The sequence below is a fragment of the Enoplosus armatus genome, chromosome 7 (assembly GCF_043641665.1).
Source record: "Enoplosus armatus isolate fEnoArm2 chromosome 7, fEnoArm2.hap1, whole genome shotgun sequence".
In the NCBI taxonomy this organism is placed as follows: Eukaryota; Metazoa; Chordata; class Actinopteri; order Centrarchiformes; family Enoplosidae; genus Enoplosus; species Enoplosus armatus.
In genome coordinates this window covers 15,099,762-15,115,840 of record NC_092186.1, presented here as the reverse complement: position 1 = coordinate 15,115,840, position 16,079 = coordinate 15,099,762, and the positions used below count along the sequence as shown (strand labels likewise).

Genomic DNA, 16,079 nt, shown 5'->3' with positions numbered 1-16,079 from the left:
ATATTTCTAAAATGGTGCGCCGAGATTTGTCAATTTATTGTTTTGGCTAAATAACTTATAGTTTCGCATTCCAGCGTCAGGCCCCCGCCGCTGAATTGCATACGAACAGGCTGTCTATCGCGATAATGTCAGATTTTCCCGGACCAGGAAGTTGTTCAAATCGGCTCGATCGACACTGTCAGTAGTGCGCATGCCTGAATGCCGTGCCCCTCTGGCGATCATGTGCCAGAACTCCATTCATTTTTTACTCATTCCTACTCAATAGCTACACATTTTTCCTAAAAAAAATACCTTATTCCCTATAAATACAGAGTGATTCAACAAACTGGAGCTCCTAAATCTATTCAGCTTATACCAATTCCCTACCAACGAATATTATTATCAATTATTATAATTTCAATATTATACTGTAATTCGGATTAATTACCAAAACTAATTACCAAAAATAAATGACTCTTGTTAAATATTCAGTGATCAAACAAACTCCATTAAGCGATGTACCAGGAAGTTAATTTTTCAGTGTTTCAGCCTTTGAATTAAAACAATACAGGAGTTAAGTGTAAAATATTGAGTATCTTATTTCATCTAACCGATTCGGTTGTTAGCAAGGGGATCAACAGGACATTTAATTAAATACTTAGAAACTAACAGCAAAGTCAGGATTTGTGTAAGAGTCTGTGTGTTTTCACTAGAGGGCAGTGAGAGATCCATGAATTCTGCACACTTCAGTGACAATGGCAGGAAAGGAACTTGGATGGGTCTCTCTAAAGACAAACGCACATTATGGTTTAATTGGTTTAACAGTAGGGGAGGCAAAACACATTCATCATACATCATAATTTCAGCAGATTAAAGCAAAAGCAATCATATGGCAGTCTATATGTGAGGCAAGAGCATGTGACTAACTGGTGCACAATAATATAGGATCTTCGATAATGCAGCGGTTGGTGCTGTTAAGGGTTTGTGGTCAGGGTAGCACCACTGTTCAACACTAGGGTTCTCGACAAGTCAGCAATGCTGGGTGAGTTATGTCTCACTTATGCCAAAGCCTGTTAACTGATAGGGCTGACATTAGGTTTTTGAATACTGCACAGATGAAGGACACAGGGCGTTTCAAGTTTGGACCATCCCAGACCACATCCTACCTATATGGACCAAATTATTGTTTTCTTTATCAGTCTTTTAGTGTATTGTAGCCAAATGTTTAAAATCATATACTTTTTGTAATTTTCCATATAATATTGAATTAAATTACTTTTACTGTACTCCTTTTTCTCTCAAAATCCTCACAGTGTGCCTTTAAAATAAAACTACACTGCTTGTGTAGTTCAAGAGAGACACAGCTAAAAAGCAAATCTCACAGAAATAAATACTTCAGTATCTCAACATTAATTTGTTCGAAAGGAATGAAAGAATATTCTGATTTTGGAGAGAAATACTAAAGTAAAACAACAATGTTACATACTGCAGTTTGCTTGTCCTTGATATATTAAAGAGACTAACAGCATAAAATGTCTGGTTTTTAGCTTGAAGGGCCTGGCCAGTCAGTTCAGCAGCACTATTTTAACCTCAGTTAACCCTGTATAACTGCGCAGCTGCTGCAGGCACAAGAGAGGGGCATCATAGGAAGTTAGAGTTCATCACCTCTGTGGTCTGGTCACAGTCTAGTCTGGATAGCACATGCAAGCCCTCAGAAAGAACAGAACAGAGAGTCCTGAAAACTTCTTTCAGATCAGAACTGCAGTACTGTTGTTTCTCTAAATAGACAGTTGTCCAGGAGTAGCAGACCATTGAGCAGCTCAGTGGCATTTTTCTCTTTTCTTGAAAATACAATGCAAGACATTACACCTTTGTGAGATTTTGGTAGGAACAGAAGGAAGTGCACGAGGTGCCATACAGTGTCAGAGGTGTATGTGTTTTGTTTTGTTTTCTATATAGATGCCTCATCAACAGATAGATTTTTATGATTAGATAACTGATCATGTCCCTCCACTTAAATGGCCACACAATATAAATGATGATGACAAAATATTTTTTTTGCATCAAATGTAAAATAAGCTCAATTCAACAACATCAGTGTGGCCATGTGCACGCAGACATAGATACAGACAACAAGTCATGACACAATGAATCTCACCATTGTGTCACCAATCTCTAAGCGGACTACATAAAGAGTGCCTAAAGAACATACTGTATGTTAGACATTGCTGAGAAAGAGTTTTTATTGCAGTGGCATTAGGATGTTTTGGTGGGACGGAAGCTGGCGTGCCTCATCAGCTAGGTACGTTAGTGAACAGCCATTTGTTGACATTTTGTGCAGTGTAATCGGCATATTACAGTGGAGGGGGAGTCACTGTTCACAGAATGAGCAGGTGGTGGTCTTGTACTTAATTATGAATGGGAAATGTGTCAGTAGAGGTGTGGACAGCTGACATTGGTGTGTCCATCTACCAACAGATGATGCAGTTTTGACCTGCTGAGCCAGTCTACTGGGCCTTCAGCAGGGGGTGTGGGCTGTACCACCACAAAAATATTCATAGGGGTGTCAGGGCTGAGCTGCAGCAGCTGAGGCTGAGGCCCAGTCTGACTCAGGTTAGCTGTCCTTACAGTGTTGATTAGTTGCCACAACTGTGGTGCTATTTAAAGCAGTCCCCCTTGTTGTCCCTGATGCCCTGCAGGACTCAGAACAGAGAAAGACGGAGGCCCTTTGCCCTGAGAGTTCACAGAACAGACCCGCAACCCAACGTACGCCATTAATCTGAGCAGGAAGTGAATAAATGATGGAGTGAAAACAGCCTCCCCAAAACATTGACGTCTATAAGGTGCAGATTTGCTGCCCTCTTTCGTGCAACTTAATTTCTTGTGATGTTCTAATGTAACTTTAAAAAGTTAGATTCATGTTCACTCACAAATGTGTCACCAAAAAAATACAGATTTATGTCAAGGAAAACAAGGCCCATACAACCTAAAGTGGAACTTCCATGCCAGCTTCAAGGATACACACTGAATTTGAAGTACATTGGCTGACAGTCTATGTCTATGTTACAACCAGTCTTATATTTATTTTGTGCATGTTTATTGAATTGCACCAATAGATTTTACTTTTTGCATGGAAGGCCCTTCCAGTAGTCTTTATGTTCTTTCACCAAAAGAATCACTAATTGTTTTCCATTTATTTCTTCTCCAATGATTTCACTTCTAAGTACAGTATTAGCTGCAGCTTTGGCCCTCTTGTTGGGGGTTTCCCAAAGCCTCAACACCTCTAACTGGACACAGTGATTGCTGCAATTATGTTACATCTGCTGGTTGTCTTGGGTAAAGTAGTGGTTTCACATTATGATAAAGTGTAAAAATAAAGTGAATCCTGTAATACAACGTGCCAAACAAGGTTTTCAGTTATGTTACAAATGTTATGATTATTTAGGCGGCGCTGAAAAATATCTGACAGCAAGATCAATAAAGGCTTTTGTGTGCCACCTCTCAAAAATCTCTATAACATTCCTAGAATACTTGAATGGGGACTTTACTTGGTGGGTTTTCTGCCTGAGGCCTGTTTGGTCAGTGAGTCAGCAGCTGTGTTGGAGCCATTAGGAGAGACAAAATGTGTCTGCTGCAGGGTTTCTATTTACATCCACCCACAGTGAGACAACCACTTTCTCATCTTAGTTTAAACGGAAGACTAACCCATTGGGTAGTAGATAGAATTATATATGTTATACTGTATATTTCCCAAAATGTGTGACAAAAAGAAATTTCTGGTTTCTGACTGTGACCATATTTCTTTTAATGGCTCTTGACGCGATGATATGAGTTCAACCGTCATTGCATAGCAGAATGACAGCAACATCTCGGTTAGGCAGGAAAAACAAAGGGCAAGCTGGTGTCCCTCTCAACTGATAAGTCGGGAATCCTGGCTGGAACAGGCCAACAAGCAGATAATGATAACGTCTGTCTGCATTTAGATTGTAGGCCCCCCAAACAGACCTGGCCACAACACTGTCCAGGTTCTCTTGTACCAGACAATTCAGCCATTCTTATCTTGGTAGTCGTTCCTGGTGAAAATGAAAGTGTTAAAAAATGTAAATAAAAACAGGAAATGGCAAATGCATAATAAAAGGGTTCAAACAGCAAATAAACATGCATTAGGTTGAGGCCTACTTTAATGACACTTGCTTTAATGCACAAAACCACTCCCCTAAATTAAAGGATACATCAATTAGTCCTCTAACAACTAAACAACAAATTACACAATTAAACATATTATTTCATAGGAATTTCACAGTGATACTGTGGGAAGTATAACGATCACTGTAAACTCACTGATAGCTGCAGCCATAGACTAACAATCATAACGTAATTAATCTTAAACGTAATGATTGCAGACACACCATCAGGCTCTGCATTCTGGCCATTATGGAGATATTAAAGTGATATCACAGAATATAAAAATATCCCTTCATTATAACCTCATTAGTCAATAACCTGATACTGAAATAAATAATCTGTTCAACAATCACTTCAAATTAACCGTTGAAAACAAAACAATAATAGGCCTTATTAGTCCGTACAAAATGGTTAAAGACAATTATTAACAGTATTTATGCAGCTGCGACTGCAGTTGATCAGGAGGAGACTGTGTGGGTGCATGTGTGTGTGTGTGCGCGCGCGCACGAGGCAACAGCTGAACCTGCTGCAGGCGCGTGCGGAATGCAGTATCCGGTAGAAAGTAACGGTACTTTTATGGAAACGGCGACCAGCAGCCAGTCGAGTTGGTTCACCGAGTGGTCGCATCTCGGATTGTCCCGTTTGGCCTGCGTTTCACGATATCCACCCTAAAGGATTTTTAAAACTCAAAACCAGGAGGACGACAGCACGTTAAAGAGGTAAACTCACATTTTATAGATGTATGTAGGAAAAGGAGGTCTGTAACATCATAAAATAGTCTGTTCGTCATTATGTAGCAAGGTCATAGCTACTCGCGTTTAATCAAAAGTTCAGTTCATGCAGTTTAATGTAGGCAGACATCAGGCGCATGAGGTGTCTTAAAGTGTAAATCAAGATTTCTTTTTGAAATTGTGGTTAGTTACAGTTACAGGTAGGAGTTACAGCTAGTGTCCACGATATGTGATCATACATACAGAAACAGAAACACAATCATTCTGATAAGCTGTAGTAGTTAAAATGATAAATTAACACATTAATCTCTGAACATGTGTCAGACTAAAACTGACACACACTGTCATGATGTCTTATGCCGGCTGAGTACAGAAATAGGACATCGCCACCCAAACCTAACATTTTACGTCACTGGAAGTTTTTAGTTCCGTGATTTATTAGATGTGACACTGTTAAAAAGACCTTCACCTGCTTCAGTCAAAGTTTACATTAGAAGATTCATGAGAGGTTTTTTAACATAACTATCAGATTCATCCGATATTTTTGCACATAGTAGCTAATATTTTCAACATCCACCCTAATAGAAAGTTAATACCCTTCAAGTCACAAAGAACTTATTATGAAAGATTATGTGGTTGTATATTCTGAGCCAGATAATTGTGTTTATTAGTGCACAACAGAAGAAACACTCTCACAGGCTGCTGCAGTAGGAAAACAGCAGGTGAGGATCTCAAACAGTTGTCAGTTTGTTCTGTCAACCTCCTGACATTCACCTCCTTGTTACTAGGATTGAGACTGGGAGATGAGCAATCTTTCAAAATTAATATATTTAGCAACATAACAAGCAATATGAAATCAGAATAGTTTCCAATATCTGATGTCCTACTTATAAATGGGCACTTTTATTGTTATTCTGACTCCAAAACTGTAAATGCATTTGATAAATTTCAACCACAAAATTGTGTTGTTAAGTTGGTTGGAAGACTTTTGAGTCTCAGTGGAGTGGACATTTTAAGTTGACCGCACCAGTGAAGCCTACAGTGGTCACACTTTAAGCTGGACTAAGTGTTGACTGATTGGACTGATTATAAATTAAAACCGCACTGGTTTGGTATGATTTTTTCTCCATGGTACATAATTCTACATTTCTACTTGTATTCCATTTGACACTGAAACAGTCAAGCTCCCGATTAGCGGCATCGTGTCACACTCTGATCTTCATACCTGAATATAAAGGTATTTGAGGACACTGATAAACAGCAACAGTTTTAGTGTTGGATGACTAACAGTCCAAACAGCTCTCATTCATCCAGTTGTCTAGCTCTTAGTCTGGCCATTTTGTCAAGGGTCTGTGGGGCGACATGTGGGTGCCAACTTGAGCTCTGTCCAACTGCCTATCACTCACAGAAATAGCAATGATCACATGTCCAGGACACACAAGTGGGCTATAAATAGAGGTCAGAAAGCTCTTTCTCAACATACTGGGAAGTGGAGCAGAGTCAAGAAGTGGTGGTCGCACATATAAAACCCAGCACCAGTCTAGAAAAAAAGTCATATTACAGAATCATAAATTTAATTAGGAAAAGTAGACGATGTATCTACAAATGGCTCTAAAGTGGTTGCTTGATATTCAAGAATCAAAATGGAAACATAAAAAATGACAAAGGAAAAACTGAACAATAAACACAAGGATAGATGCAAGACTTTTAAAATGACCAATTTAATCAATATATTGGTCACAAGTTTGCTACAATAAGTGAATCCTGTCGGCCATCTTGATTGTTTAAAAGGTGCACAAATGCAGGCACTGACCACTAACAAATGCTTTTGTTACATCCCACAGTGAAATAATAAACACATGTATTTTACAAATGCTTTCATTTGGAAAGTCTTTCCTTTTTATTTTTTGCAGTGCCAATCAATGAAAAGCTTCATAACATTTAGCGAGGAGGCATAGAAACTGTTTTTAACTAGAAATACATCTGATGATGAATGAAAATGTGATTGTTTATGTGATATTATCAAATTTCTGTCGCATACTTAACTTTGCAATCAATCACTCATGGATAATGCAACAAGACAGTTAACATTGGAACCATTCCTGCTTTGCTTTGCAGGTAAGATTTTAACAGAGCCTGTTTGTCAACTTGTCATTGTGGTACAAACATGACTGAGGTGGCGCAGGTCGCGGCTGTAGTCGCCCGTGACATGGATGATGTCACAAATGAAGACGCACTCAACGTGAGCGATGCAGAAAACAAGGAAGATGATGTGACATGCGAGGAAGATGATGCGGTAGTTAATGAAGACAAGGAGAAAAGTGAGAAGACACACGTGGCAGATGAAAAGCTTTGCCACACGGACGATGAAGCGAGTAATGAGACACACATGAACGGGGTGGAAGAAAACCACACGGCCGAGGAGAAAAACGAAAGATCAGAAGGTGTTAACGGTGTAGCGCAGGACACAGAGAAGAAGGAGGATGACCAACCTGACACAAATGAAGACCAGAATATTTCTGATGTGACATTTAAGAAAGAGGTGAGTGAGGAGACGATCATCAGTGATGAGTTTTCGTAGATGATGTGATTGTCGTCCATATGGATATTGCCCTTCATAGAAACCATTTATCCCAGCTGCTCAAATCATTTTATCTTATCTTCCCTCTCGCTGTTAAACCACAGAAACTCCTCCGATCCAGAAAGCCGGTGGCCAGAAGCTACGTTCCAAAGACGAACAAAGACAAGGGGGATGTGGCAGGCAAGTTTGAGGCCATGCAGAAGGCCAGGGAGGAGCGCAGCAGGCAGAGAAACAGCGACGAGCAGCAGAAGAGGAAGCAGCAATACATCAAGGAGAGAGAGTGGAATCGCAAGAAGCAGCAGGTCAAAGACAGATAACCCCACTAACCTCCAGCCGAGACCTGCATTGCATGATGAGGCATGACGTGATGACAAGGCTGCCAGTTTGAGTGAGAATTCACTGTCTTCTATACACCACACATGCTTTATAAAATTAACCAATTAATTATGATCATCTCATGCAATATTCAACTTTGATTTGTGCTTGACTTCAAAAGATGGTGATTTTTTTAACCCTATTAATGTGCACAAGGAGCACTAAAGGACTGGACCCCACGGGTCCTCAGATGGATCCTCCATAATTCTAAACGCATGTTGTGCAGCCAAGCATTGTCCAACTTTACACATACCAAATATACTAGGCTGAATTACAGGACAATGTATGTAAATTAGTGCTGAAACAATAAGAAGATTAATAAAATAGTCGACTAACAGAACATTTATGGGGAACACTTCAAAGTCTGTTTACAGGCACAAAAAGTTGTATAAATCCTCCAGAGGTAGCTGCATGAAATCTGATAAATTGCAGATTGGTGCTTAAGACTACAAGTTTAAAAAATGATTGAGTGGCTCGAGGCTACATTAGCAGCTAGTAGCATAACACACCGGAATCTCCAACCAAACTGTCGGTGGTCGTGTTGGATTGTGGGTTATGTAGGCGACAGGTTTTGACAAGAAAGAAGAATGTGTAGGAAAAAAGACGACATCTCTGGTTCTGCTGCATCAATTTAGATTCTTTTTCTTTTTAAACAGACATGTTGTAGGAGTAAAATGCTAAACCAGAGGAGTACATTTTTACTTTTTGACAATGAAGTAATCTTTTAGGTAATTTTTCAAGGAAAAACACCAAATATTATCTGGTTTCAGCTTCTCAAATGTGATGATTTGCTGCTTTTTCCTGTTTTATATCATCGTAAACTGAATATCTTTGGGTTTGTCTGACAAAACAAGACATTTGACATCACTTTGGGATCTCAATCAATTGTAAAACAATAGACAGATTAAACAATAATGAAAATAACCATTAGTTACAGCTTTAGTATGCACAAGACATTTTTGCATTTTATGTAATACCATGAAAAAAATGGTGGTCTTGGATTTTAATATTTCATCAGAAGAAACAGATATACATGTGTATGATATTGACATACAGCGTTGAGGAAATGTTTTAGTGACTAAGAAGCTGCAAAATTCAAAGGGGACGGACAGAGATCAAGAAATCAAGGCTAAGACAGCTTTTCTTAGAGATCAACTGTGGTGAAATAAATGCAGTGATATGGTGTTATGTGAGTGGATTATCAGTGATACTCAGTGAGACAGAACAACCTCCCTATGTACAGCCATGCCAGGCTTGGACACCTACGCTCATCCCCTGTCTGTGCAACAACACCACAGTCCAATCAGAGGCCCACCTGCAGGTCACATGACCCAGCTATTAGCAGGGATTAGGCCCTTGTTCTTGCTGGGACCAGCATGGTTCCTGAGTGGCAAAGGATGATCCCAGCTAAACCGTAACCTCACTACCGCTGTCCATCTGATCCGCAATAGATAAAAGAGCTACTTGCTTCCAGTGATGAGGAGGAAGAGGTGAAGCCAGGAAAGGCAGAAAAATCCTACGTCCCCAAAATCACAGGTAAGACACACATATGAATGCAAAGGGTAGGAAAGGATCTGGGAGGAGAAGACTCAAGGCTTGTGTTGTGTTCTGTGAAATCCTCAGGTAGTGTGAAGGGGAAGTTTGCAGAAATGGAAAAACAAAGACAAGAGGAAGAAAGGAAAAGGATGGAAGGAGAGAGGAAGAGGAGAGAAGCCCAGGACAACATGGAAAAAGCCAAAATAAAGAAAGAATTGGCCCAGAAAGCAGCTGAGGTGAGTAAACCTGGGGTGAAATCCTTGAACCATGCCAGCGCTGCCTTTCTGATGAGAATGTATCTGTAATGATTCAGGTAATCCTCAGCTGCCACTCGGATGAGTTATTTTAAGTGGCATTTGAGATCCAAACAGTTGGCAGAGGCTGGATATAGGTCTGAAACCAGCAGTAGCATTGTTGACATGACCAGAATGTGAACTCATGGTAAATAGGTCGCCTTCATTAAATATTACTGTGTTAGACTTGTGGTAGTTTAGAAAATTGTTATGTAAATCAAATGAATATTTCCGTACAGTACAGATAGAATAACTTGAATGGAGTTTTGAGGTCTATTATACCTGCAGAACTAATTTAGTAGTTCTTGGGAATGGTGACGTAACTATTCTTGTGCCAGATTACAGCAATTACAAGCAATTACCTGTTGCTTCTTTGCCCTAATTCTGCTCTAGTACAATGAGAACTTATAATGACGTTAACAATGCTGTATATGTTCAACAGCTATACAAAAACATTTTACACTGTTGTAACAGCAGCGATTTTATTCAGCTTTTTTATTTTGAATATGTCTCTATAACAATGCCTTCAGCAGTGATGATCAGGGCCATAGCTACCACTGAGCACACTGAGGTCATGTCCTTTGTATTTTTTGGGGAGAATTTATGGGTTTTAGCAACTTTGCAGGAAATACATTCTACAATTAAAAACAATGTAAAATTCACTGTTTTTACATTGTTCACCAGGAGTTATTATTTCTCCACCAGAATTGTATTCCTGGTATATTGGAGAGGGCTTTGAAACTGAATTTAAACCTTCATGACATCTGCTGTAAACTATATAATAATTATAGGAAAAATGGAGATTGTGAGACAGTTGTTTGGTTTAGTCAGTTGTCTTGAAATTAGAAGCAATTATTGGTTTTCAGAGGGTTTTCCTTAAAAGAAGTCCTCCATTTTAATAAAACTTGCAGAAAATATAATTAAAAAGTGAACTATGAGAACCCTCCCATTTTTTAGCTTGCCCTATTACTATTTTCTTTGTTGCCCATATACGACAAAACAGAATTATGCCTTTGGTATTTTACCAGTACAAGAAGTAATGTCTCAAGATTTAAATGATCCTGCTTAGGAAGTGCTGACTTGATGATCTAGAAACAACTGGAACAGCATATGTACAGTGCTGCCAGGTGTAGACAGCATATGACTGGCAACTGTTTCACACACCTTCCAGTGACAAAATTAGCTCCAGACCTCCTCACTGTGACTGAATTAGACTCTGCTATCTTACACTGACACCCATACTCTGACCTACTGCAAATGGTGATATTAGGCCAATACAGTTGCTCCCCACCCACTTACATGCTCTTATTCCCACTCAGTGTGTGAGGGTATGCACTGAGATTCACCTGAATTTGTTGTTCCCACTACCGCTGAATAGTTACTCTGTGCCTTTGTAACACCTTGGATACTTTTACATTATCAAACACCTTTTAGGAAGGAGATGACACAATCCTGGTCCGGGTGGTTCCAGCGAAGTCATCACGACCTCCGGGCAGAATCAAGGTGAACTTTGAAGACATGGAGAAGAATCGAGAGGAGGAACTGCAGAAGAAGGCAGAGGAAGAGAAGAAGAGACGATACGATGAAAACAGACGCTCCTTCAGGGATGCCAAGCGACGCTCACTTGTTCAGGTAGGAATTTGAAGAAATAAACATTTTTGTTAACATTTAGCTCAAACAAGATCTTGTTATGGGCTTTTTGCAACCACCTTAACGATTGTGGATCACACTTCACAAAGTCCACTGCATTCTCACACTTGTTTGGATTCAGGATGAAGAAGAGAAGCTTACAGAGAAGGCGCAGGTGACCCCTGGAAAGCTGAAGCTGACATTTGAGGAGCTGGAGAAGGAAAGGCAGGAGCAGAGAAAGAAGCAGGCTGAGGAGGAAGCCAAACGCCGCCTGATAGAGGAGAAGAAAGCTTTTGAAGAGGCCAGGCTGGGAATGGTAAACAAAACTTCAAAACATAACATTCATTTCAATGGAAAGTTGCCAATTTTATAAATCACTGTTTGCAATACACTACATGTAAGTATGTATTTTACTATCCCTTTTTTCCTTGTATCCTGATAATGACAGAAAAATATAATGTCTTTTGTGACTGCCTTAGACATTAGACTGGATGGATTACTTTCCAACAAGTACTGAGTAGCAATGGTAGAGTCTTCAGATTCCTTTTTTCTCATAAACTGCCATATATGTATTTGTTGTACAGTGAATTTAATTTGAACTGTTGTTGAGCTGGCTTAATCACTGCTTATAATACTTTTGCGTGTTATCAGGGAATAGATGAGGAGGACTCTCAGGCGGCTCAGGAAGACAAGGAGGAGTTCCGACCTGGAAAACTGAGGTTGAGCTTTGAAGAGGTGGAAAGGCAAAGAGTGGAAGAAGAGCGCAAGAAAGCAGAGGAGGAGGCCAAGAGACGAATGGTGGAGGAGAGAAGAGCTTTTGCTGAAGCCAGGAAGAGCATGGTCAATATGTTTCCCATAGATAATTACAACATTGAATACAAAACATAAAGTGAACTCAGAAAGCTTTCTCAGATTATGAGAATTCTCTTGCAATGTAAACGTCTTTGCAAACATATCTGGTGATAATATTAGAATTGTAATATGTATCTTAGATCTGACATGTCCTTGATGGAATAGTTACACATTTAGGGAAATACGCTTATTCACTTTCTGATGGAGGACTGATACCACTCTTTACGCTAAATATAATGCTACAGCCAGCAGCTGGTTAGCTTAGCTTAACAGAAACAGGGGGAAACAGTTAGCCTGGCTCTGTCTAAAAGTAACAAAATCCATCTACCAGCAGCTCTAAACCTCACTAATTGACAAGCTATATGTCATTTTGTTTAAAAATGACAAATCTATGTTTTATAGGGGGTTATGTGCTACTAACTATTTCTTGGCCAGGAGCAGTAACTTCCTGGAATTTGTGCTGGTTGCCTGGCAACTGCTCAGAGCCAGATAATAGTCTGGCTCATAACCCCTTGTAAAACAGTGAATTGTCATTTTTAGACTTTGGTTGTCTATGGATTAAACAAATGTTAATTAGTGAACTTTAGTGCTCCTAGGTGGCTTTTGTTAGCCAGGCTACCTCTTTCCCTGTTTTTGTGCTAAGCTAAGCCGACCGGCTGCTGGCTGTAGCTTCATATTTATCAGACACACAGGTAGTTTTCACTGGAAGTAGCGGGTCCTTAGCGTGAGCGTTGTCCCACAGAGGAGCTTCCTTTTGAAAAGTTAAATGAAATTGACAAAAGATCATTGTACCATCAGCCACTTTTTATCAACAGTACCTAAAGCTTACCATGCTGTGTACTTCCCCAGCTTGTAGATGAGGATGATGAGGTGCTGATGGCCCTGCTCAACCTGGAGGGCAGTAAGCCCGGGAAGATATGCGCCAGTTTTGAGGAGCTGGAACGCCAGAGAAGAGAGGAGGAGCAGAAGAAGGCAGAGGAGGAGGCCAAGAAGAGACTGGAAGAGGAGAAGAGACTCTTTGCTGAGGCTCGCAGGAGCATGGTAAGTCCACATGACTCAGTGACCAAAAATTATACTCTGCATGTATTTTGCTGATCATTAACATGTCAGGTAGTCATTGTTGCTTTGGCTTAATTTGCTGCCGCTGAGCTGTTGAGCTTTCCCTTTTAAACGAACAGGGAAACCTGTGTTATAACAAAAAAAATTAAATTGCCCAAACACACATAGACACACAGACAAACAGCACATACATACACTTTATTTGTAATCTATCATTTCACTAAATATCAGTTGTGACCAAAGCAATTCATCAAACTAACACCTATTTTACCTTTTCACTCTGGCTCTGTATAAATGTTATCTATGATTGGATTCTAATTGGATGACGATACATCATTCTTGTTCATGTATTGTATATCATTATGATGGGCTCAAATGGTACACCTGCATTGCTGTTCCCTTGTCCAAATTATTTCTTTAAGAGCCCTGGCCTGGATCAGGAAAGGTCTGCATATGGAGATAAAACAGTAAGATATTTTCAATTTCAAATGTATATTGTTCACAGAAAAGTAAGAGGAAACAACAGTTGTTCATACAGTATGCTATTATGAATTTATTCCCTGTAAGCACAAGGGGACAAAGGTCTAAAGCTGATTTTTTTTTGTATGCATGTTGTCTTTAAATGCTATGTGCAACAATATGAATGGCTTCTGCTTAGTTTTAGCTGGTTTAATGACAATTTTGGGTAAGTAGTAGACTTTGTTTGGTTAGGCTCTATTATAGGGGGCTAATGCCAAACATGGACATAATACTTGATTATATCAGTTAGTTTACTCCCAAACAGAGCTTTCTGCCTTCGTGTGTATAGGTACTAGATGAGGAAGAGGGGATGGTGAAGAGTGAATCTCAGGAAGCACTGCACCCGAGAAAACTGGAGATCAACTTCGAAGAGCTACTGAAAGAGAAGGAGCAGGCTGAGAGGAGACGCAAGGCAGAGGAACGCAAAAAGAAAATGGAGCAGGAGAAGCAGGAATTTGAACAACTCAGACAAGAGATGGGCGAGGTCAGTCTGGAACAGATTTTTCATTTATCTAAACCATGTCCATCACATACTGTCTAACTTTCTCAGCCAATTATGGGCTGAATACAGCACTCATTTTACTAAAGTGTTTCCAAGTAGATCTTTTGAATTCCTATGAACTCATACATGACATATCGTATTGCAGTGACAAATTTAACCTCATAACCTCAAAACTATGCTAAATAAATTGGCCTCCATCTCATAGGATGAGGTGAACGAAAGCTCAGATGTTGTAAGCAAAGAATATGAAGAACTGACCAAGCTCAAGAGGACTGGCTCCATCCAGGCGAAGAACCTCAAGTCCAAATTTGAGAAGATCAAGCAGCTGACTGAAGACGAAATTCAGAAAAAGATTGAGATGGAGAGAGCGCGGAGGAAGGCCATTGATGATGAAATTAAAGAGAGAGAAGCTGAGAGGTTCCAGGAGGTAAGAGTATACGCAAGACATCAATAAATCAAGATGCCACAAATAAAATTTGTAAGTTTGATTGACAAAAATTGTTGTCCCTGACTCGATGTTTTAATCAAAGGATCTCAGTGCCACATATTATAATTGCTGTGTTTCAGGAGGATGAGGAAGGAGAAATGACTCCAGTGAGGCCAGAGGAGTCACCATTCAAACAGAAGGTGGACATGCGAGCCCGATTTCAACAAATGGCCAAAGCCAGAGAGGAGGAGGAGAGGAGGAGGATAGAGGAGCAGAAGCTGCAGAGGATGCAGTTTGAGCAGCAAGAGATTGATGCTGCCCTCCAAAAAGTAAATCTCCCATGTTCATGACCATATATGCAAGATCATTCCTTAAGCATGAGAGCATAGCAAGAGTTTGGATTAAGGTTGCTTTGACCCTGGCAATAGTTTAGGATTTTTTTTTTGTCATCTGTTTGCAGAAGAAGGAGGATGATGTGGATGACGAGGGTAGCATCATCAACGGCTCGGCAGCCTATGAAGATGAGGAAGATCATGCCAGGTCGGGGGCGCCGTGGTTTAAAAAGCCCCTTAAAAATCAATCAGTGGTGGACTCGGAGCCAGTTCGGTTCACCGTTAAGATCACCGGGGAGCCCAAGCCGGAGGTGACCTGGTGGTTTGAGGGAGAGATGCTTCAGGACTGTGAGGACTATCAGTATATAGAGAGAGGGGAGACGTACTGCCTCTACCTGCCAGAAACCTTCCCAGAGGATGAGGGAGAGTACATGTGCAAGGCTGTGAACAGCAGAGGCACAGCAGCAAGTACCTGCATCCTCACAATAGAAAGTAAGACCACCTTGGTGTGATTGCATGCCTATGAAGTGGATCGCATGCTCCTCTTCCTCATGAACTCAGGCTGAGAGGCAGGTGTGGATAACTGCTCTTCTGTTTCTTTCTTGCAGCTTATGACTACTGATGCCCTTCCATGTTCTGGAAACTTTCCCTGTTGTCTCTCACTCCTTTTGTAAAACTTCGTCCCTCATGGTATGGTCAATCAGCAGAGGGAAGAAAATAGCAGTATGCTTGGCATTCCTAAGGGAGGGATACACAACACAAAAAAAGATGTTGTTTACGTATTGCTCAATTGTAAAGCTGCACTCCCTGTTAGAGTAGCATGATACCTGTGCCAAAAACAGACACCATTCTTTTTCGTTTGTTCAAAACTGTCTTTGCTGCGAGGCCGTTACAATATTCATACCAGCCATTTTTAAGTACAATAGCACTGTGTCGTAAATACCACACTTTATGGTCCACACATAGCAAACATTGTAAAAGGTAAGATGTCCTTCTGTGCTAATTTTGAAGAAGAAGATACAGGAATATAAGTAAAACATCTTACATGCTTGCTTGGGCATTCTACAACTGCTCAACAA

At 40.2% G+C, this 16,079-nt stretch overlaps 1 protein-coding gene across 1 annotated transcript; it reads left to right on the top strand.

Moving 5' to 3' along the window:
* The first annotated feature begins 7,062 nt into the window (after positions 1 to 7,062).
* nexn (nexilin (F actin binding protein)) lies at positions 7,063 to 15,512 on the top strand. Its single transcript, XM_070909240.1, has 13 exons — positions 7,063 to 7,437; positions 7,581 to 7,778; positions 9,303 to 9,387; positions 9,475 to 9,623; positions 11,115 to 11,312; positions 11,452 to 11,625; positions 11,961 to 12,149; positions 13,011 to 13,202; positions 13,643 to 13,687; positions 14,029 to 14,223; positions 14,447 to 14,668; positions 14,809 to 14,997; positions 15,129 to 15,512. The coding sequence occupies exons 1-13, from the start codon at positions 7,063 to 7,065 to the stop codon at positions 15,510 to 15,512; spliced, it is 2,595 nt and encodes an 864-aa protein (XP_070765341.1).
* Positions 15,513 to 16,079: the final 567 nt, after the last annotated feature.

Coding starts and splice junctions, on each gene's coding strand:
- nexn (XM_070909240.1), top strand. CDS start 7,063: ATGACTGAGGTGGCGCAGGTCGCGGCTGTAGTCGCCCGTGACATGGAT. Junction 9,388..9,474: donor CTACGTCCCCAAAATCACAG/GTAAGACACACA, acceptor TGAAATCCTCAG/GTAGTGTGAAGGGGAAGTTT. Junction 14,998..15,128: donor TTGATGCTGCCCTCCAAAAA/GTAAATCTCCCA, acceptor ATCTGTTTGCAG/AAGAAGGAGGATGATGTGGA.